This window comes from Antechinus flavipes, chromosome 5 (assembly GCF_016432865.1).
Source record: "Antechinus flavipes isolate AdamAnt ecotype Samford, QLD, Australia chromosome 5, AdamAnt_v2, whole genome shotgun sequence".
NCBI classification, from domain to species: Eukaryota; Metazoa; Chordata; class Mammalia; order Dasyuromorphia; family Dasyuridae; genus Antechinus; species Antechinus flavipes.
This window is the reverse complement of record NC_067402.1, coordinates 202,413,439-202,437,174: the sequence shown is the minus strand read 5'-3', so window position 1 is coordinate 202,437,174 and position 23,736 is coordinate 202,413,439. Positions and strand designations below refer to the sequence as shown.

General features: G+C 31.8%; 1 protein-coding gene across 2 annotated transcripts in view; it reads right to left on the bottom strand.

Annotated features, from left to right (window-relative positions):
- The window catches only part of NELL2 (neural EGFL like 2), a 138,782-nt gene extending 115,698 nt beyond the window's left edge, over positions 1 to 23,084 (bottom strand). Inside the window, exons 1-4 of one of the 2 annotated variants that reach the window (XM_052000392.1) lie at positions 22,830 to 23,084; positions 22,312 to 22,397; positions 21,711 to 21,839; positions 5,518 to 5,668 (exon numbers count right to left, since the gene is read on the bottom strand). In XM_052000392.1, the coding sequence (XP_051856352.1) occupies positions 5,518 to 5,668; positions 21,711 to 21,839; positions 22,312 to 22,366 (335 nt within the window). In that variant the 5' untranslated portion in view covers positions 22,367 to 22,397; positions 22,830 to 23,084. Of the gene's footprint in view, positions 1 to 5,517; positions 5,669 to 21,710; positions 21,840 to 22,311; positions 22,676 to 22,829 lie in introns of those variants that run through there. The other variant, XM_052000394.1, reaches the window with a different exon arrangement.
- Between the last annotated feature and the right edge of the window lie 652 nt (positions 23,085 to 23,736).

Sequence of the window (23,736 nt, the reverse complement as noted above, 5' to 3'; positions counted from 1 at the left end):
TATATTTTTCTTTCTCTGTTTTTAACTTTTTCTGATTTGGAGATAGCGATCATATTTGTTTCAGAAAAGGAATTTAGTAAGATCCCTTCTTTATCAAGTAATTTTTAAAATAGTGGAATTAGCTGATTTTTAAATGTTTGGAAGAATTCATTTATAAATCCATCTGGTCCTGGTGTTTTTCTCTTAGAAAGCTCATTTATGGACTGTTTAATTTATTTCTCTCAAATAGATCTATTTAGATATTGTATTTTCTCTTCTGCAAATTTAGGCAATTTGTATTTTTGTGAATATTCTTCCATTTCATTGGAATTTTCTAATTTATTGGCACATAATTAGGCAAAATAATTCCTAATAATTGCCTTAATTTTACCTTTGTTCATGGTATGGTCACTCTTTTCATTTTTTTATAGTAGTGATTTGATTTCTCACTTTAAAAAATTCCATTGTTTATCTCTTTTATTTATTCTTTTATAAAGTAAAATCCTAGTTTTTTACTCTCAACTTTGTTAATCTCACCTTTAATGTTTAGAATTTCCACTTTAGTGTTATAAACAAGTAGACAGACAGATAGTGTTCCACTGAACAACAACAACAAAAAGACATTTTAACACACTGAAAGATTTTCAGGTATTTGTAACAAAAAGCACAAAACTTAATGAGAATTTGATATAAAAGATACAGAAGAAATACAAGGAAAACATGAAAACTAATTAAAAGTTACTCATTAAAGTCAAATTGTTTGCTTGCAACATATGAAAATATTATCAGTATTTAAAAAACTCATGACTAAAGTAGTTTGCAAGAAAGGTTGGGGCTAGTTGTGTATGATGGAGAGATTCTGAAAAAGCAAAATTGAATAAGAAAATGTAAGAAAAAAAAACTAATTATCTCATAAAACCAGGCCTGAAAGGAAAAACTAATAGAGAAAAAAAAAAAACAGGTTGGAGATGGAGGACTGATAACATGAGAACCTTACACTCATGAGGTTGAAGAGGAAACAACATATACATCTGAAGAGGTTTAGAAGTTTTCTGAACTTTTAGAGAAGTGAGAAAACTGGGACACAAGGCAAAAAGGGACTTTTAGGAGGATATGTCAATTAAAATTAGGAGATTGGGGGGAGAAAATAAGGGAGGGATTTTTAGAGGGGTGTGTAAAATAAGTAATAAGGGTAAGAGAAAATAAGGTAATAAGAATAGGGTAAAAAGGGGAGAGAAGAATAAAAACAGTGAGTAGAAGTAAGATGGAGAGAAGTAATTGTAACTTTGAATATAAATGGGATGAATTCACCCATGAAATGGAAACAGATCACAGAATGAATTAAAAATCAGAATTACAAAAAAATACATTTAAGAATGAGAGATATACAGAGTAAAATAGAGGGTTGAACTAGAATTTATTATGCTTCAGTTGAAATAAAAAGAGCACAGATAACACATGATCTCAGGCAAAATTATATTTTAAATGGATTTAATTAAAAGATAAACAGGATAACTATATTTTGATAAAATATGCCACAGATAATGAAGCCATTTCATTCTGAATCTATATGCACCAAATACTATAGCATCTAAATTTTTAAAAGAAAAAGTAAAGGAATTATAGGAAGAGATAGATACTAGTACTATAATAGTAAGGAACTTTAATCTTCCCCTCTCACAGTTAGATAAATCTAACCAAAAAAAAAAAAAAAGAAAAAAAAAAGAAAAGAAAAAAAAGAAAAAGAAAAAAGAAAAAAGTAAGGATGTCAGAATTTTAGACAGGCTAATATCTGGATAGATATCTGGAGAGAATTGAGTGTAAATAGAAAGAAATACACCTTTTTCTCCATGACTTATATTACCTTTACAAAAACTAGTCATTTATTAGTACATAAGAATTTTATAGCTAAAAGCAGAAATTTTAAAAGTATCCTTTTTGGATTATAATGCAATAGACTTATAACTAATAAGGGACCAAAGAAACAAATTAAAAACTAGTTGGAGATTAAACAATATAATCTTTAAAAATGAGTGGATTAAAAAACAAATCATAGAAAAAATCAATAATTTCATTTAAAAGAATGATAATAATGACACAACATTTCAAAACCTGTGGGAAACAGCAAAAACAGTGATTAGAGGAAAATGTATATCTCTAAATACAACAATAAAATAGAGAAAGAACAAACTATTCAATTGGATATGTAATTTTTCAAATGAGAAAAAAGGAGTTAATTTAGCAATTACTAAATTATCTGAAAGACATGATCAGAAAAAGAACCTAGACATCATCTTTCACAAAATTATTAAGAAAAACTGTCCAAATATTTTAGAACTAGAGAGTGGAATAGAAATTAAAATAATCCACTCATCACCTCTGAAAAAAATCCCAAAATAAAAACTCCCATGAATATTATAGTCAAATTCCAGAGCTCTCCAGTGGAGGAGAGGCTCCTCCATGAGGCTAGTGCAAGCTGCCAGAAAGAAATAATGCCACAGCCACAGGCATATCCCATGAATTTTAGCAGCTTCTATGTTTAAAAAAAAAAAAAAGCAGAGGACTTGGAATATATTCCAGAATGTAAAATGGCTAAGATTACCAACTAAATATAGTCCTTCAGGGGGGAAATGGATATTTAATGAAAGAGAGGTTGTTCAAGAATTCCTGATAAAAGGTTAGAACCTAATCAAAAATTTGGCTTTAAACATAAAACAAAAGAAATATTAAAAAGTGAATGTGAAAGGGGCAGCATAAAGGGCTGGAAAGAGACTAAACTATTTATATATCTGTTGAGGAACATAATACATGTAGTTCCTAAAAACTTTATCATCCTTAGGACAGATAAAAAGAGCCTACAAAGACAGAAAGCATGGGTGTGAATCTATTTGAGATGATTTCACAAAATGAATGGAATAGAAAGAAAGAGAGATGCATTGAGAGAAGAAGGAAGAGAAAGAATGGGGAAAATTCTCTCACAAAAGATGCATCCAAGGAAGAGTTTATACAGGGAAATGTCATATTTTACAGAGAAATAGAGTTTTATATTTTATACAGTTACAGTTTACATAGGGAAATTTATGATAGGTCTCTGGAAAATATTAAATGGAAAGGGAAAGTAAAGAGGGGTGAACCTCACTCTCATAATTGGCTTCAAAGAGGGGATGATATTGAGGCAGAAATGGATAGGAAAATAGAGAGGTAGATAGGTAGATAGTCATACAAATGAGTATAGAATTTCATCTTACTTAAGAGAGAAGTAGAAAAGGGTTACATAATAAAGAAAGTAGATCAAGTGAGGCAGGAATGAAAAGTTAAACAGATTTTTTAAGGAGGAGACAAGATTAAAAAGAGGCTAAATAGAAGAGAATAGGATAGAGGAAAAGATAATTAGCCATTATAATTGTGAATATAAATGGGATGAACTCAGCAACAAAACAGAAGACAATAAGAAAATGGATCAGATACTAGAATCCAACATGTTGTTTACAAGATACAATTGAAACAGAAAGATATACCCATTGAGTTAAAATAAAAATAAAATAAAATAAAGAGTTGAAGGAAAATCTATTATATTTCCACTAAAATAAAAGAAATAGAGATAGCAATCACGATCTCAGACAAAGGAAAAGCAAAAATAGAACTAATTGAAAAAGATGGGGAAACCAGACAGAAATCTGGCAGAAATTTAGAATAGAACAATATCTCATATTACATACCAAGATAAACTCAAAATGGAATTTGTACACAAAGAGTAATAAGATTAATAAATTAGGGAACTATGGGAAAAGTTACATGTCATATCTGTGGATAAAGGAATAATTTTTTTAAAAAAAGAAAAAAGAATCATGGGAGGTAAAATGAATAATTTTGATTACATGAAATTTTGAAAGTTTTGCAAAACTGAACCAGCAAAATTAGAAGGAAAACAAAAAACTGGAGGGAGGAATTTTATAGCAAGTTTCTGAAATAAATGAATCATTTCTCAAATGAATAAGGAACTGAGTCAAATTTATAAAATCAAGAGCCAGTCCTGAATTAATAAATCACCACAGGGCATATGAACAGGCACTTTTCAGAAGAAGCTATTAGCTGTACATTAATTCACTTGTGTTCAACCCTTTATGACCCCATGGACCGTAGCATATCAGCATTGTCCTGCATTTTTCTTGAAGTGGTTTACCATTTCTTTCTTTAATAAAGACAAAGAGTCCTAGAATCACACAGCCATTAAGTGCCTAAAGATTTGAACGCAGGCTTTCCTGACTCCAAGTCCAGTACTCTATTAACTGAGCCACTTAGCTACCTCCTAGAGAAACAAAGAAGTGACTTATTCAGAGTCACATAACTGGAAGGTATCTGATACCTGATTTGAACTCAGAACTTCCTGATTCAAGACCCAGTGCTCTTTCTACCAAGCCACTTAGGTACCTTAAATTTATCAATAGTTATATGGAAAAAATATTCTAAATCATTAATAATTAGAGAAATACAAATTAAAACAACTCTGAGGTACAATTTAACACTCATAAGATTGAGTAAAATGGCAGAAAAAAGGAAAATGACAAATGTTGGGGAGAGTGTAGAAAAATAAGTTCATTAATAAATTGTTGGTAGAGTTTTAAATTGGTCTAACCATAATGAAAAGCAATTTGGAATTATGCCTAAAAGTTAATCAACTGTGGCTACCCTTTGATCCAGCAAAACCATTACTGGCTATGTACCCTAATGAGGTCAAAGAAAAAGAAAAATGATCATTATTACTAAATTACAAAAAGAGTATTACAAAAATACTCTTAGCTGTTCTTTTTTTAGTGGCAAAAATTGGAAAGTGAGGAGATGCCCATCCACTGGGAATGGTCATATAAACTATGATAAATGTTTGTGATATGTAATGTATATGTACGAAATTGCAAAATTATTGGTTTCAGAAAATCCAGGTAAGACTAACATGAGCTGATGCAAAATGAAGTGAATAGAATTAACTAGAATATTATGCCCAGTATCAGCAATATTATAATGACAATCAACTGTGAAAGATTTAGTTTAAATGATCCATGACAATTTCAAATGACTCATGATAAAAAATATATCCACATTGAGAGAAATTATGAGCTACAAGTGCAGATTGAGGTATATTTTCATTCAATTTCTTTATTTTTCTTTTGTAACATACCAGCTAATACAGAAATATGCTTTACATGACTTCATCTACATATTGGGTATCATATTTATTGCCTCAATAGCTGTGGAGGAGGGTGAGAAGGAAGGAGAGAAGTCAGAAATAAAAATAAAAAGAAAGAAAGTTTCTTTCATTAAAAGAAACTTGAAATACAGAAAAACAACAGCTTTTCCATTTTCAGCCAAATGGCTGTTATTTGGCTAGTAAGCATGTAGGATGTAGGTTACCATTCGTTCAAATAACTTCAAGTCAATCTTCAGTACATTCTATCTTGCTTTAGTTTATTTCTATTTAATCTGCTCAATTACAAAACAAAATATAATGAAAATGGAATAAAATGAAGCAGCCACACTCACCTTTTATCTAAATGATGAATAGATAGGATAACACCTGAATTTAACTGGATTTGTTTTAAAGTCACCAAAATAGTGAATTCATGTTTATTTCGTAACTTCTGAAAAAATTGTTCAGCAGTAGCAATGGATGCTTTTACACTCCTTGAAGTATCTAAAAATAAAACAAAAAAATTACTAAGTATGTTACAATTTGTTTTTATATTAGCCAAGTTTTTTTTTTTAATTTTGCTGAATAATGATCTATACACAATAGGAGATTGTACAAACAAATATTAATTAGACAAAAGGGCTCAAAGAACAAGAACAGTAAAATCTCAAATTAAAAACTCGTCCATTAAACCATATTTTATTTCTAAGGGCAACAGGGTGAATACCTCCAAGACAAAATATTTTGACTCATATACCACTTCTCACTTATTATAGTATATGTGTGCTTGATGTCTACTTTGATGTTCTTGCTTCAGAAAACTGTATTTTTAAAAGTTCTACTTTGTATATTGATTCCTTTTTAAAATAGATTTTATTTTTCTAAATATATGCAAAGATAGTTTTCAACATTCACCCTTGCAAAACTCTGTGCTCCAATTTTTTTTTCTCTTTCTCCTCCCTTCCACCTTCCCAAGACAGCAAATAATCCTAATATATTGACTCCTTTAGCCAGAAGGCTTGCTGTACTCTCATTCTTAGTGTTTCTGATTTCTTTTAAAAAGTATATGCTTTATAAGAGAAACCCTTATTACAAAGCTTGAATGGAGTTATTATCATTACTCTTAGTTTTATATCTATAAAAATAACTTGTTGCTGAGCCAAAAAAAGGTATATGCTTGATGCTGATGAAATATGAAGATAAAATTACCTCTAAATTTGTTGAATAGAATACATCCATTCCTATATAAATTTCCTTCTCCTGTCTCAAAGTGAATGATCATACCATAAAACATAATCTTTTGGCCAATAAAGTTTTTAAAAGAAGACACAAAATTTCATCCAATATTAACAGTCTCAGGATAGAGATATGAATGATGAAGCACCCAGGTGAAGTTAACAAAACAAATTGGGAGATTGGGAAGTGTAAGGGAGGGAGGATTAGTCTTGGCTATACCCTATTTATGAATAAAATTTTCCACATAATATAATTAAGTATAAGGAAAACCTTCCTCATATATAAGGAAAGCTTGCATATATTTGGAAGCAGTTACTTGCAGTATCTCAACTCCTCCCTTTTTTCCTAAGGGTAAATCTGAGTGAAAAGAAGATTTTTTTAAATCACTATAAAGTTCTCCTTTTTATATTATTGCTCAGTCATTCAGTAATATCTGATTCATCATGACCCCATAGACCAAAGCACACTAATACTGCCTATGTAGTTTTCTTGGTAAAGATACAAAAGTGATTTGCCAATGAATTTCCTTTTCCAGTGAATTAAAGCAAACAGAAGTGACTTGGGTCACATAGCTAGGAAGTATCTGAGGACAGATTTGAAGTCAGTTCTTTCTGACTCTAGTTCCTATATCCATTGAACCATCCAGCTGCCTCTCCTTTCCACAGTCTAGAAATATTCACTCCCCAGATCAGCAAAGAAAATAAATCAAAATCTTGGGCAAAATTTTGGGGGGTGGGAGGGAAGTACATGTTCACAACTTACAGTTTTACTAAGCTGCCTATTTTTAAAAAAAAAATTCACAAGTAATAAGTGTGTCCTTTGATCCATCAGTGTTTCTACTGGGCTTATTTCCCAAAGAGATCATAAAGGGGAGAAAGGGTCCCACTTGTGCAAAAATGTGTGTACACAAAAATGTGTACCACAACCCTTTTTGTAGTAACAAGAAACTGGAAACTGCATGGATGCCCATCAGTTGGAGAATGGCTGAATGAGTTATGGTATACGAACATTATGGAATATTACTGTTATATAAGAAACGATCAGCAGGATGATTTCAGAGATGTCTGGAGAGACATAAACTGATGCTAAGTGAAATGAGCAGAATAAGAAGATCATTACGTGGCAACAACAAGATTATTCAAAAATCAATTCTGATATCCGTGACTCTTTTCAAAATGAGATGATTAAGGTCAGTTCCAATGATCTTGTGCTGAAGAAAGCCATCTACACCCAGAGAGAGGACTATGGGAACTGAATGTGGATTACAACACAGCATTTTTGCTCTTTTTGTTGTTTGTTTGCATTTTTTCTTTCTCATTTTTTTCCTTTTTGATCTGATTTTTCTTGATAATTGTATAACTATGTATGTATATATTGGATTTAACATTTTTTAATTTATTCAACATATATTGGATTATTTGTCAATTAGAGGAGGGGGTAAGGAGAAAGGAAGGAAAAATTTGGAACACAAAGGTTTGCAAGGAACAATGTTGAACAATTATCCATTCATATGTTTTGAAAATAAAAGACTATAATAGAAAAAATCGTATGTAGCATTAAGTGGGTACTTGATTTTCCCAAAAGCTTCATGCGATTTTTATCACTCATGTAATTTTTATATAAAACCATTTAGCAATATGTTAATTAATGAATGAATGATAAAGGGAAGAGAATAAACATTTATATAATGCCTACTATGTGCCAGGTACTTTGCTAAGTGCTTTTGACAAATATCTCCTTTAATCCTCAGAATAGCTGTTATTGTTATCTTTACTTTCACAGTTATTTTTCAATTGTTCAGTTATATCTGTCTCTTCATGATCCCATGGACCACAGCATGCCAGATCTTTTTATTCTCTATTATCTCTTTAAGTCTGTCTAAGGTCAAATATTGTTATATCCATGATCTTATCTATATTATCCTCTGCCATTTCCTTTTCCTTTTGCCTCCAATCATTCCTCATGTCAAGATCTTTTCCAGTGAGTCTTGTCTTCTCATTACATGTGCAAAATATTTAAGCTTCAGCTTCAGTATTTGTCCCTTTCCATGAAAATGACAGATTTGATCTCTTTGCTGTCCAAGGGACATTCAAAAATCTTTTCTAGCACTATAATTCAAAGATGTTGATTTTACAACACTGAACTTTTTTTTATAGTCCAACTCTCACAGCCATACACTAGTGCTGGAAAAAACATAGTTTTGGCCAAGCCACTTTGTCAGCAAGGTGATGTTTGTGCTAACAATCACAATATGCTGCCCAGATTTGCCATAACTTTCCTTCCAAGGAGCAAAAGTTGCTATCTGAAGTGATCTTAGAGACCATGAATATAAAATCTGATGCTGCTTCCATTTCTTCTCCTATTATTTCTCTCTCTCCTATTTGCTAGGAAATGATGGAAAAGCCAGCTTTTGCATTCTCTTCTTTTACCTCCATCAAGAAAATTCCTTTTTTTTTCTGCCATCAGAGTGGTATTGTCTGTATATTTGAGGTTTTTATTTTTTTTTCCTGCTAACCATAATTCTGGCTTTTGATCTATCTAATTTGGCATTTCATATGATATACTCTGCATAAATATTAAATAAGGTCAGTCTCTTTTTCCAGTTCCATTTTTGGTTCTAACTGCTGCTTTTTAGCTTACAAACGGGTTCCTCAGGAGGCAAGTAAGATGATTGGGTATTCCCATGTCTTTGAGGACTTGCCATATTTTGTTGTGATATAGACAGTCAAAGGCTTTAGTGTAGTCAATGAAGTAGAAATAGGGGTTTTTTTGGTTTTGTTTTGCTTTACTTCTTGTTTTTTGTTATTCTAGAACTCTCATTTTTCTTTTTTTAAATTTTATTATTATAGCTTTTTATTTACAAGTTATATGCATGGGTAGTTTTACAGCATTGACAGTTGCCAACCCTTTTGTTCCAATTTTTCCCCTCCTTCCTCCCATCCCTTCCCTCCAACCCCTCCCCCAGATGGCAGGTTGACCAATACATGTTAAGTATGTTAAAGTATAAATTAAATACAATATAAGCATACATGTCCTAACAGTTATTTTGCTTTACAAAAAGAATCAGAGTTTGAAACAGTGTACTATTAACCTGTGAAAGAAATCAAAAATGCAGGCAGACAAAAATCTATGGATTGGGAATTCTATGTAATGGTACGACTCCCATTTTTTCTCCATAATCCAGAGAATGTTGGCAATTTGGTCTCTACTTTTCTTGTCTCCTCAAAAACCAATCTGCACTTCTGGTAATTCTAATTTCACATATTGTTGAAGTCTAGCTTTCAGAATCTTAAACATAACCTTGATGGCATATGACATAAGCACAATTGTTCAATAATTTGAACATTCTTTGGCATTGCCTTTCTTTAGAATTGGGACACAATTCAGTGGCCATTGTTGAATTTTTCAAAGTTGGCTGGCATATTGCGTACAGCACTTTAATAATGTAGGGTAGGAGTCTTTTAATATCTTTTCATTAGGGAAAAAATTTCTTTGTAATTTTGAAATGTTCATTTTTGGCTATTTTGTATTTTGTTTTTTTCTATTTAATTATTTTAATCACTGTGTATATTGTTTTCTTGACTCTGCTTCCTTTAGTTTGTATCATCTTAGTAGTCTTTTCAAGCTTCCCTATATTCATTAAATTAATTGTTTTTTATAACACAGTAATATTCCATCACATTCAGATATCACAATTTGTTTATCCATTCCCTAAAAATGGGCATGTATTCTGTTTCCAATTCTTCTCTTTTAAAAAAAATCACTAAAAATATTTCAGTTTATATAGAGCTATTTTTAAAAAATGATGTAACTTTAGGCAATTGTCTAGCAGCAAAATTTCTGGGTCAAATAGTATGAACATTGTTTTTGCTTTCTTTGCATAATTACAAAGTGCTTCCTAGGGAGATTGTACTAATTCACAGCACCACCAACCATTCATAATCCTTCTATCATTGACTATTCCCACTTTTATCATCTTTACTTGTTTCCTCAGGGTCATTTTAAATTTATTTTTTCTCAATATTAGCAATTTTGAGCATTCTTTCATGTTGTCTTTAACAGTTTGCAATTCCTTTTTGAATTCTTTGTAAATATGCTTTGATCACTTAGCTACTGGGGCTCTATATATTTGGTCCATATATATATCAGATGCTAAACTCTCATTAGAGAAATTTGATATAATTTTTCCCCATGTAATCATTTCCCTTCTTTTCCAGGATCCATTAATTTCATTTTTGCAGAAACTTTTCAATGTTATGTAATCAAAATTATTTATCCTTAATAATTACTTCTATCCTTTGTGTGGTTAAGAATTCATATTGTATTTATAATTGTAAAAGGTATATAATCTACTTATCTTTCAATTTTTTATAGTGGGAACTGAGAAAAATTAACATTATGTTATTACATCAATCACTAATTATTTATTGCTATTCATGCTCTTTCCTTCATTTTTTGTAAAAGCCTTACTCCAATAAAGGTTGGTCAGTATCTGAAAGGCATGGCTGATTGATTAGCTTTCTCCTAGCCCTCAAGGAACATGCTCTTTACTTCTTCATGGGATCCCAATCAACTAGATATAATTTCTATTTAGACTATAAACAGGATCTAATCTGGGTGAGCCTTTCTCTTGAGTAAAGGAACCCCTCTTCTTGATCTCCTCCATTAAAGTTTAGGGTGATATAGCTTATGAAGGAGAAATCCAGTCTGAGAAGTCCAGATGGATATGGCTTGGCCCAGGTTGATAGAGGCTGCTGAATCTCATAAACAAGCCATGTTCTCAACAGAAGGAAATGCAGAATTTTAGCCCATCTCCTAACTAAATATCTATCCAAACAAGGTTGATTTTTATTTTTTCAAGGGAATTCCCTTTTAGAATGTATTTAAGGTATTTCAGAGTCTCTGTGGACATTTTTTTTTTTTACACAGAGAAATAGTGACCATCAATTTATTGATTGCCAACTAGCCTAATTAATAGATTATTAATTGCCCAGAAATGTTTTTCCCTGGAGTTTTCATTCAATACACACACAGACACACCCACCCACACAGATACACACAATATGTTGTTAGGTTCAAATTTGAAAGATGTATAATTTTAGTTTACTCTTGTTCTCCTTGACTTTTCTGGATATATTCAATTCTGTGCTTTCTGTTGTGCACAAAATAATACTGTGTTTTACAAATTTATTTTCCTTTAAATCTGAGAGTCTTTCTCCTGATAACTGACAGAATATATTATTTTTTCATTGGAATTGTTAAATTTGGCCACAACATATCTTAAAGTCCGGGACAATACATGAAGTTTTCTTGGCAAAACTTTGCCAAGTGATTTGTCATTTCTTTCTCCAATAGATTAAGTAAAACAGACATTATATTACTTTGTTCAGGGTCACACAGCTTGTTTCTCTCTCTCTCTCTCTCTCTCTCTCTCTCTCTCTCTCTCTCTCTCTGTCTCTCTCTCCTTTATCTATCTCTTTATCTCTGTCTGTCTCTGCCTCTGTGTCTCTGTCTATTTTTCTGTGTGTATAATTTGTATATAGATTTGTTTTTATATAGATATAAATGTTCAGCCATTCTCCAGTTGACAGATACTCACATTGTTTCTAAATCACTGGTACCACAAAAGGTGTTGATACATTTTTTTAAAAACATATATGTCCCAATATCTTCATTCTGTAGATTAGAATGCTAAAGCTCATTGAGTACCTTGTTCAAGGTCATATAGGCAGGAACTTTCAGATTTGTGATTTCACCCAAATTCTCTTATTCTAAAGATACTCAGTTCTTTTCCTTTCTCCTTTATTTCACCTAATTATATAATTCTTTCCCCTTTTCTTTTAGTTGCTAAGTAATCAAGCAACTAAAAGAAAAGGGGAAAGAATGCTAAGTAATCAAGCAAACCCCCACCCCCTTCTTTTTCCCTTTAGCTTGTCTTGTATTATGTTAAACTCCAAAATGATGAAAATAGGTAACCAGAAGTTGAGAGTGAGGACAAGAATCCATGAGAATAAAGGCAACTATAATATGTACAAAAGATAGAGTGGTAGATATGAAGTAAGGAAGATCAAATACTTGTTACCTATGTGACCTGGGCCAAATAATTTTAATTCTATTTGCCTCAGTATACTCATCTATAAAATGAGGAAATAATGACACTTATAGAGTAGCTAGGTGGCATTGTGGTTAAAGACCTGAGTTCAAATTTGACCTCAAACACTTAACTATGTGACTCTGATCAAATCACTTAACCATGTCTGCTTCAGTTTCTTCATCTATAAAATGAATTAGAAAAGGAAATGACAAACTGCTCCAGTATTTCCACCAAGAAAACCCCAAAAGAGTCACAAAGATGAGATACAACTGGAAGATTATTAAACAACAATACAAAATAACTCCAGGCTTGTTGAAGAATAAATCAGATAATATTTGTAAAGTATTTTGCAAATCATAAAGCACTCTATAAGTGCTATTATTATGAAAATAAATTAGGAAAAAAGTGAATCATCAGTGTACTGATTTTATTTTTTAAAAAAAGAAAGTGGAACAAAAAACCCCAATCTTAAAAAATAGAGATACATTGCAAAAATGTAATCCTAATCCTCATAATGTGAATGGATTAAAGAATCTAATGAAAAAGAGATACTGAATAAGGTTATAAAACTATACAATGTATAGATGACAAGAAAAACACCTAGCAAAATCTCTTTAAACAGATTAAAATGCAGGGGATGGAATAAAATTTACAATGCAAAAAAAAGCAGGATCCAAAAAGTAGGAATTTCAATCATTCCATCAGAGAAAAAAACTCAATATAGACATAAACAAACTACATTATACTGAAAGGAAACATGAAAAACAAACTAATATCAACATTAAATTTGTATGCTCCAAATGCCATTTATGATTCTAAATTTATTAAAGAAAAAAATTAATAAAAATGCAGAGAGACATAGTAGCAAAATGGTGTTAGGAAATTTTAATGTAATTCTCTCAGTTTTAGGTGAATTTAACAGAAAAATAAACAATAGCAAAAATATGGAATTGTACAAATTGCTGTAAACTATAGCTACAAAATTTCTTCTAAACAGGTCTGCTATCCAAATTTCTCAACACCAACTAGAATTTTTAGAAAAAATTGACCCTGTTTTAGGATACAAATATATTGTAAATAAGGTAAAAAAAAAGCATCAAAACCCTATTTACTACTATATTTACTAAATATGTGATCCTGGGCAAGTCATTTAGCCCTGTTTGTCTATCTTTCCTCATCTGTAAGGTAAATTAGAGAAGAAAATCTCAAAAACTCCAGTATCTTTGTCAAAATGAACAAACTAAGAATCAGACTTGATTGAAAAGGATTAAATAACAAAATTACAAATTATGATGTGATGAAAATGTAATCAGTTCAAGGAGTATAAACTAAAACTTCAAAAAAAAGTTTTACAGAACTGAGATATAACCAAATTAATCAGAGAGAGAGATAGAAAGACAGAGATGGAGAGACAGAGAAATGAAGAGAGAGGCAGAGACAGAAAGACAAAGACAGAGACTGACAATGACAGAGAGAAAAGAATCATATCTACAAAATTCTAAGGGTGACCAAATAAAGTTCTTAAATCAACTTCAGAAAATGAAATAAAACTAGCTATAATAAAATTCCTAAAGAAAAATATACTTAGTCCTTATGAACTCACAGAATTCTATCAAGCTAATTACATAAATGCTTCTAAAAAACCTAAGGAAAAAAACACACTACTAGACTTTTCTGAGACATAGACCAAAGAAAGATATATACATATACATATACATATACATATACATATACATATACATATACATATACATATACATATATATATGCAATAGACCAGAGAAAGATATAAACATATATATATGCAATAGATCAGAAAAAGATATATATATGTGTATATATATATATAAGCTATAGACCAACATCATTAATGAATATCAATTTTAAAAGTCTAAATTCAATCCTTTTAAATAAATTACAGAAATTCAACCATGAAATAATTCATTATGATGAAGATGAATTTATACCATAAAGATAGATATATAAATGGTTCAATACTAAACACAATTAAAATAATCATACTTAAAATCAAAAATTCAAAACCACATGTTATCTCAATATATGAAGAAAACATCTTTTTAAAATCGCAGCAATTATTTATGATAAAAACACTATAAAATACAGGAAAAGGGCATTTTTCATATAACAAAAGTATCTAATTAAAAATCCAAAGGAAGTTTCATTTTCAGAGGGGATACATTAAAAGATTTCCAAATAAATCAAAAAATAAAGAAGTGGTTCTCCCAACCACTGTTTGATATTGTTATGGAAATACTAGCAATAAGACATGAAAATAAATTAAAAGAATAAAGATAAACAAAAAACAGATAATACTATGGTCTATTATCTATGACATAAAGATTTATTTAGAAAATACCAGGGAATTCATTAAGATGCCCATTAAGAAAATTAACAGCTTGAGCAAAATTTCAGACTACAAAAATAAACCCTTAAAACTCATTAGCATTTCTACATACAAAATTACTAATGTAATAGTAACAAGATGTAAGAGGAAAAAATTAGATTCCATATAACTGGAAAATATATAATTATCTCAGAATCAGTCTACCAAAACACATCCAGTATTGGCACATATTGGCTACTTCATTCAAAAGATCAAAGGGACACCTTAAAGAACATGAAAAAAAATCATTTGAAGAAGAAAAAAAGTGGGAAAATTGTAAGGATGAAACAGAATGGTACTTTCAGCTCAAAATTTACTATAAAGCAATAGTCTTCAAAATATATTCTAGAAATCAAAATTATCTATAATCAAATAAAAATGCTCCAAATTACTATTGATTAGAGAAATACAAATGAAGTACCACCTCACCCCATCAGAAAAAGAATATAACAAATACTGGAGGGGATGTGGGAGAACTGGGTTACTAACACATTGTTTGTGAAATTATGAACTGATCCAATCATTTTGGAGATCGATTTGGCACTATGATTAGAGAAATTCAAATTTAAAAATCTTGAGTTATCATTTTACACCTACCAAATTGGGTAAAATGATAGAAGGGGAAAGTGACAAATATAGGCGAGGATGTGGAAAAATTGAAATACTGATTCACTGATGGTGGATTGTGAACTGATCCAAACATTTTGAAGAGCAATCTAAAATTAAATCCAAAAAATTATAACCCAAACCCTTTGATCCAGCTATATCACTATTTGGTCTATTTCCAAAAATGATTAAAGAAAAAGGAAAAGCACCTCTATGTTCTAAAATGTTTATAGCAGTTCTCTTTGTTGTAGCAAGGAACTGGAAATTACAGGACTGTCCATCAATGAAAAATTGCTGAACAAGTTGTGATATATGATTGTAATGGAATACTATTGGGTTATAAGAAATGATGATTTCAATGGTTGTAGAAAAACATGGAAAGATTTGAATGAAATAATGAAGAGTAAAATAAGAAGAACCGAGAAAACAATGTATACAGTAATAAGCATATTGTTTTAAGAATGATTTTGAGTGAATAAATTATTTTGTCTATTATAAATAGCCAAGTTTACTATACAGAACATATGAATAAAGATGCTATATGCATCCCGAAAAAGAATTGTCAAATGAAATAATTTTACATATATGGGTGTGAGAGTGTGTGTGTGTGTGTGTGTGTGTGTGTACACATCTTTGTTTACTGAGAGCCATCTCTAGAATGGAGGGGAGAGAAAAAAAGAAAAAAGAAATTTACATGACAATTTTATTATATATTTTAAAGGAACAGCAAAGTAGATTTGTGCATAGTAGATTTGCAGTTTTATGTGCAATCATTTTTATTACTGTACTATGTTATATAAATGTTTGTTTTATTCCACAGATTACAAATATAATACACAAACAAATTTTTTAAAAAAGTGATTTACAGTGAACTGGAAAAAAAAACTTAACATTTGCTTTTACATGTAATTGGAAAAATATTGAAATATTCTAATCAAGGGAGAATTAGAAACAATGGAACAAAATAACAATTTACTGTGAAACAACTAAAAACTTCTAGAAAATCTGGAAAGCAGTCTAGCACAAATTAGGTTTATGCCATATCCTACAATACATTTTTAATGGATATGTGATCTGAATATTAAATAGCATGCATGCTATTTAAAAAAAATAAAAGATCATATACCTTTCACAGCTAAAGTAAGAGATACATCCTTGACCAAACTAAGAATAGTAGCTATTTAATAATACAGCAAATAAAATTTTGATTCTGTGAAATTGTAAAGCTTTTGCAGAAACAAAATTAATTCACCTATGGTAAGAGGGGAAGCAATCAAATGAGAAAAAATGTTCCATCAAAATTTTTGGATAAAGTTTTGCTCTCCAAAATATGCGGAAAACAGATATATATGTATATATATATATATACATATATATAATCAAATATTATTATTAATAGACAAATGTTCAAAGGACATAAATAAATAGATCTTTAAAAGAATTGCAAATATTAACAACCACATGAAGAATGTTTGAAATCACTATTGTAATAGAAATCCAAATCAAAACAACCCTGGAATTTTACCACATACTCTGCAAATTAACAGAAATGACAAGATATGAGAATACTCAAAATTGGTGGAGTTGTGGGAAGATGGGCACACTAATACATTGTTGATGGTGCTGTAAATCAATATAACTATTTTTTAAAAAGCAATTTGTAATTATGCAAATAATCCTTTGACTCAGAATTTTCACCCCTTTATACCAAGGAGACCATGATAAGGAGAAATCATATAAATAAAATTCATATACAGAGAAATATATAAGCACTTTTAGTAATAACAAAGAATTGTAATTCAAGTTGTGTGTGAGGAATGGTCAAACAAATCATGATAATGAACACAATGGACTATTACTTCCTGAGGCGATTCAGAATTGTTTTGACTTGGATTTCTCTTATTATTAGTGATTTCAAGAATCATCAAGAATATGATAAATAAAAAGAATCTTGGAAAAAATGTACACAATCTGATGAAAAATATAATAAGCAATTTCAAGAAACCAATAGGCACAATAACTACATCATAAACAGAAAGAAAACCACAAGATTAGATGATACCTCATCCCACTCTTTTAGTGGGATATGGTCCATAGCACATATTTTTTAACTCTTTCAATGTATTGATTAGTTTGGTTGAATTTTTTTCTCTTCTTATTTTTTTAATTTAAAAATATTATTTATTATATGATTTGGTTTTCTAGAAGGCGGAATCAGGAATAGTGGGGAAATTTTTGATTATTTAAGACATAATCAATAAAAACATTTTAAAAATTCTGTTTAAGATTTCTGTTTGCAAATATTGTAAATCATCCTGCAATCAAGGGTTTGATTTCTTTGATTATGGTTTTAGAATTTTCATCCTTAAATGAACATATTCAACTATCTAGTTTTAGGCAAAAACAACAAATAGATCATTGAAACTGATTTATATAGGGGAGATAGAGAAATTTGCACCTTAGATTTTAAAATTTTACTTTATTGTTGCCTGGATTAATTTTTGCTTTCAGAAAGTAATTACATCTAATACAGATCTCGTAGGTCATGTGACTTAGATCAGTACCTACTAATGTAAATAGCAATAAGTAGCAGTACTTAAGTAGCTTTAAATGAAATTTAAATTTTAGAACTTTATCATATTCATTTGTAGTTATAAAATAGTTTGTTATCTCTTAAAATGAAACATGAAAATAGCTCTATAACTATTAATTAGAAAGGGGTTTTTTGATGCTTTTCTCTTTAAGAAGACAGGAATTATACAAGTCCAAGAACATCTTAAATCCTTTGTTTCTTGTTACAACTGTGGCTATGCTATTTCATGTATAATGCTAAAAGATTCACTAATGTGAGCCATATGATTTAGTATATACTACTTTGCTTAAATAGCAGTACCTAATTGGCTTTAAATAAAATTTAAAATTTAGAATTTTTAATCATACTAAGCTGCAATTAGAGAAAAGTCTGTTATAGTCTATTAATACAGTAATTATATTACAGTATTTTCATTTCCTTTATTTCAGTTAATTAGATAAATAGTTCAAATTAAAATAAGGAACAATAGATCTACATGTTTTAATCAATTGCTAAAAGTATTCATAATATTATTGAAGAGATTCTGTGATCATTTAAGAAACCCCCAGACATGAAGTAGCCAAAAGAAGTAACCCTGCAATAAGCAGCATATGCCTTAAAATGATAATTTGAAAATTCCATTTTTAAGCTAAAAGCATGAAATGTTTTATTAATTTACAGAAACATAAAAATAGCTGTATTACTATTAATTAGAAAAGGTACTTTAAGTACATTCCTCTTTAAGAAGACTGGAATGATACCAAAAGAAAATTCATCTGCTAAGTTTAATATAGAATCCAAAAGCATTTTAAATCATTTGTCACTTGTTACAACTCTGGCTATGCTATTTCGTAATGCCAAAAAGTTCACTTACATGATCCATCTGTCATAAATTCAATCTGCAAAATCTGCAAAAGGCTGAAAGCTTTTTTTATTCTTGAGAAACCAAAAAAACCCTGCTACAATAAAATGATAAATCAGACTTGACTTCTTGGAATTACATTTCAACTCCCCTCCTCAATTTATAGTTTTCAAAGATGAGTCGAAATTACAATTCATGGACTAATAATCAAAATATCAAATTATATAAAGTCTTTTATTAAGATATTATCAAGTTAAAATTAAAAGACAATCTAAAATGTAATTATCCTATGAAGTATTCTATAAATATCTGACAAATTGTACTTAAGTTCATAGTTACTAATAGTTGCTAACATTTGTATATAACAATTACTATCTCTACACCGATGATTCTCACAATACATATCTTGCTCTTAAATTTCTACTAATCTCTAAACTAGCGTTTTCAACTACCTTTGAGATATCTCTAACTCGATGTCCAGTTGACATCTTAAACTCAGTATGTCCAAAATAGAACTCATTATCTTTCTCCCGAAATCATAGAAGACAACACTATCATCCTAGTCCTTCAGGCTCCAAACCTAGAAATAATGCTACATTCCTCACTATCTCTTATCCCCCTTATCCAAGCTGTTTCTAAGGTCTGTCACTTTCATTTCTGAAGCATCTCTCTTCTTAAATGAAGACTCTCTTCTCTCTTCTGATACTGCCATCATTCTAGTGGAGGCCCTTATCACCTCATGCCTGGATTATTACAATAGTCTGCTGATTGGTCTGCTTGCTTCAAGTCTGTTCCCTTTCCAATTTATCTTCCATTCAGACATTAAAGTGATTTTCCTAAACTGCGGGTTTATACAGGTCACACACACTCAACCCCTACTCAATAAACTCTATTAGCTTCCTATGGCCTACAGAACCAAATACAAAATGCTCCATTCATCATTCAAAGTGCTTTATAACCTAACCATTTTATACCTTTCCAATTTTCTTATACATTACTTTCTGACATATGACTGTTCAATCCAATGACACTGGTGTCCTGATTCTTCCATGAATAATCTATTGGTTCCAGTCATTTTCTCTGGCTATCCCTCATGGCTGGAACAGTCTCTGACTACTGCCTCCTTTTAAGTACCAACTAAAAGCCCATCTTCTATGGTAAAGCCCTCTCTACTGCCCCCTTAACTCCATTGCCTTCCCTCTGTTACTATTTCCTATTTATCCTTCATATAGCTTTCTTTGCTTATATTTGTTTGCATATAATTTCGCTCATTAGATGGTGAACTCCTTGAGAACAGGGACTGTCTTTTGCCTCTTTTTGTATCCCAACACTTAGTATAGTATCTTGCATATGATACTTGCTTAATTAATGCTAATTAACTGATTAATGTAGTGCTTTGCCATTTTAATCTCATTTAATCAGCACAACAACTCTGAAAGGCAGGTGCTATTATTATTCCCATTTCACAGATGAGGAAACAGTGTCAGAGATAGTATTTGAATTCACATCTTCCTGATTCCAAGTCCTGCTCTAAAGCTTTTAAACTATCTGCCTAAGATTGCAGATATAATCTATCTAATTAAATAGAACCCATGTATTAAAATCAAGTTAACAGTATTTATTTTGTTTGTTGTGTGTCCAAAAGAGGTTATAAAAACCAATCTACAAATATCTATGTGTTAGATGCTGAATGGCACACAGAGAAATATAGTATAGAATCTTCCAATTCCAGAAAATTGCAAAAGAGGTATGATAGTTCCTGCCCTGGAAGAACTGTGCTTTGATCATTATTATATTAGAATGGATAACAAAAAAACAATTTTAATAGAGAAAAGGAATTAGTCTTTGAGAGTATTTTCTGGCATTTGTTTTACTATTTGACTTTAGAACACTGAAAGTGTACTAATGAAGTTTTATATATTTGCAAGAGTTCTAAACTCCAACTAGGTGCAAATCACCTTCAGCAAGCTTTTTAAATTAAGACTGGTTTCAGCTCCTAGAATGTATTTTTATCAATGCTACATATTTAAACATTATTTTATTATTGATTCATGAAGAGTTCATATTCTTTTGTTATTAAAATCAGGAGCAAGGGTGTGGTGGTTAGAGGCTTGATTTTTTTTTTTTTTTAAATGAATGCAATTTCAGCCCAGTTAGGTAGCACAGTGGAGGGAGCACCAGCTGTGGTGTAAGGAGGACCAAGTTCAAATCCATCCTCAGACATTTAATTAGCTATAGGCAAGTCATTTAACTCCAAAGGTCTCCACACACAAATTAATGCAGTTTCACAAATAGTGTATAATATATAATGAAGGAATAATAGTAACCCACTGGCAGATGTTGATTTTTCCAGAAAGATATATAAATGTTTTGCCTAGATTCTAACCTTTCTAAAGAGACAAAATTCATATGAAACTTTCAGAGACTAATTTCTTAATCAAGACTGAAGATACCTTATTTCATAACTAAATTAATTTCATCTAAATGAGGCATTTATTTTGATATATTGTGTGTCCTAGGATCTCAAACAAACCATCTGCCATCTGAATTTCTATAAAATAGTCATTAGATCTACCATTAAAACTGACAGAAGTACAAACTAAAAAGTTACAGGAGATAATTCTTGACACTTGAAAAGACATGAAAGAGAAGTTAAACTGGACCCTCTACTAAAAGAGATACTGTCATTATAGCAATGTAAGGAAAAGTTTGTTAGACTTGAATTATCTAAATTGATCCCAGGAGCACATTAGGTGAGGCACTTTTCCATACCTTGAAAAAGAAAGGCTTTACTTCCATTGTGCAGCCCAGGGACCTGGAGCACTCCTACTGTGGACTCTCCCAGCTCTAAATCGGTCAAGAAGTCGATTTTCAAGGAGGGATCAACTCCAATTCCCCAAACTGAAGATGGGAGTTAGACATTGACGAAGGATAAGAGAGAAAGAAAAGGCACCATCAAAATAAAAGTCTTCGACCCTACGGGACAGTAATTATATTGGAAACTAACAAAGGTAGGCATGTGACTATCCCTTCCCAGAATCTCACCTGTGTTCACCAATCTGGCTTAAAAATAATTTAACACTCAGTCCTAATTCCACTAAATATCTAAAAAATCTTGCTATCTGCAAAGTATCCCTCTGCTCACAGGGTAAAATACGGGGCAGGAACGTCCTTTAAATTTCAGAATGGGAGGGGGTACTAAGTAGCCTTTCCTTCCCCATTCCTGGGCCTTTTCAGTGCGACAGATAGGATAGCACTGGCTCATATTTTCATTGCTGGCTTTCCAGAACCGCCTCACGTTGGCTCTGCTTCCAGTGTCTACAGAGTCTAATGCAGATTGCTTTTCCCTCAGCCCAGCCCAGTCGGCACTGACCTGCTCGGAGACAGAAGATCAAACAGAATGTGGTCACTAAGATTGGAGACTCCATGGTGTGGATCTTTTCAGTTCATCTTCTTCCTCTTAAGGAAAAATTTTAAAAGACCTCTTAGAATAAAAATAAGTAAACGTCTACCCCCTCCCTTTGTTCCTTAATGTTAATTTTTTAAAATAGAGGAAGGCAGTTCCTTAAAAAATAAAAGGCATAAAGCTGTCAGGTCCTTGAAGAAATTGGACTCTCCGGTGTGCATATCATTCCCACATAGAGAGGGGCAAAGGGTAAAAAGAGGGAGGGGTTAGATCTAGACTGGGATCTGCTCTACTGGGGAATAAGAGAGAGAGAGAGGGAGAGAAAGAAAGAGAGAGAGAGAGAGAGAGAGAGAGAGAGAGAGAGAGAGAGAGAGAGAGAGAGAGAGAGAGAATGAAAAGAAAGAAAAAGAGAGGAAAGATCGGTAATGGGGGTGTTGATGGGTGTGGGTGGCAACAAAAATTCCCTCTCCCGCTGCAGCCAGAACCTGTGATGAAGGAAGAGACGGTGGGAGGAGAGCCCAGAGATGCACGAAGAAGAGATTGCCCTTTCAGGGAGGGGCGAACACGCGGGAGGGCGGGGAGGAAAGGAAAGGGAATGGAAAAAAAAAAAAAAAAAAAAAAAGCGGAGAAGAGCTTCCTCGTCCCTTTCCTCCCACCGCAACAGATTTCGGGAGCAACTGTAGCCTCCTCCTCTTCCCTCCCACCATCCTGGAGAAATGCCACTCTCCTCCTCCAGATTAAAAAGAACTAACACCAAGGTGCTAAGTTTAAAAAGAGCCTCCTCCCCTTCTCCCTATCCCACCCCTGTTCACTAAACCCAGGAAAAGGGATCACCTAGTTATACCGAGTCCCTTTAGGAATTTGGAAAGTAAATTGCTCGCTAGTCAGAAAGGGAAAAAATACGCAAAAGCTGCCCTACAGTTCTCTCACATCCGTGGCAGCTCCCAAGAAATTGAGGACACCTCTCTGAGAACGCAAGACAGACAGGTAGAAGGTCAGGCTGATCTGGAAACAGAACACGACCTTGACGTGCAACTTGAAAAACAGAAAAAATGATTAGTAAGGAGTAAAAGAGAGCCCTGGGGAAGCTGCAAACATTGACAGACTGGGTACGGATGCTGGAGATATTCCAGGGGAAAAAGGAAGCACAGTGAGTGGTGAACTCGGTTGCAGAACAGTCTGGAAGCTCAGAACCTCTGCCAAAAGAGGAGTTGAGGAAAGAGATATCTCTCTGACTAGGAAGGAACTCTGAGCAGGTGGGCTTGGAGGATGGAGCCAGAGCACCTGCTGAATATAGCAGTCTCATTGGTTAGAGATCACAGCCTTGTCTCTCTGCTAACATTCTTGTAGGCCATGGATTCTATTAATACAGAAACTGGGGATGGATGCAAA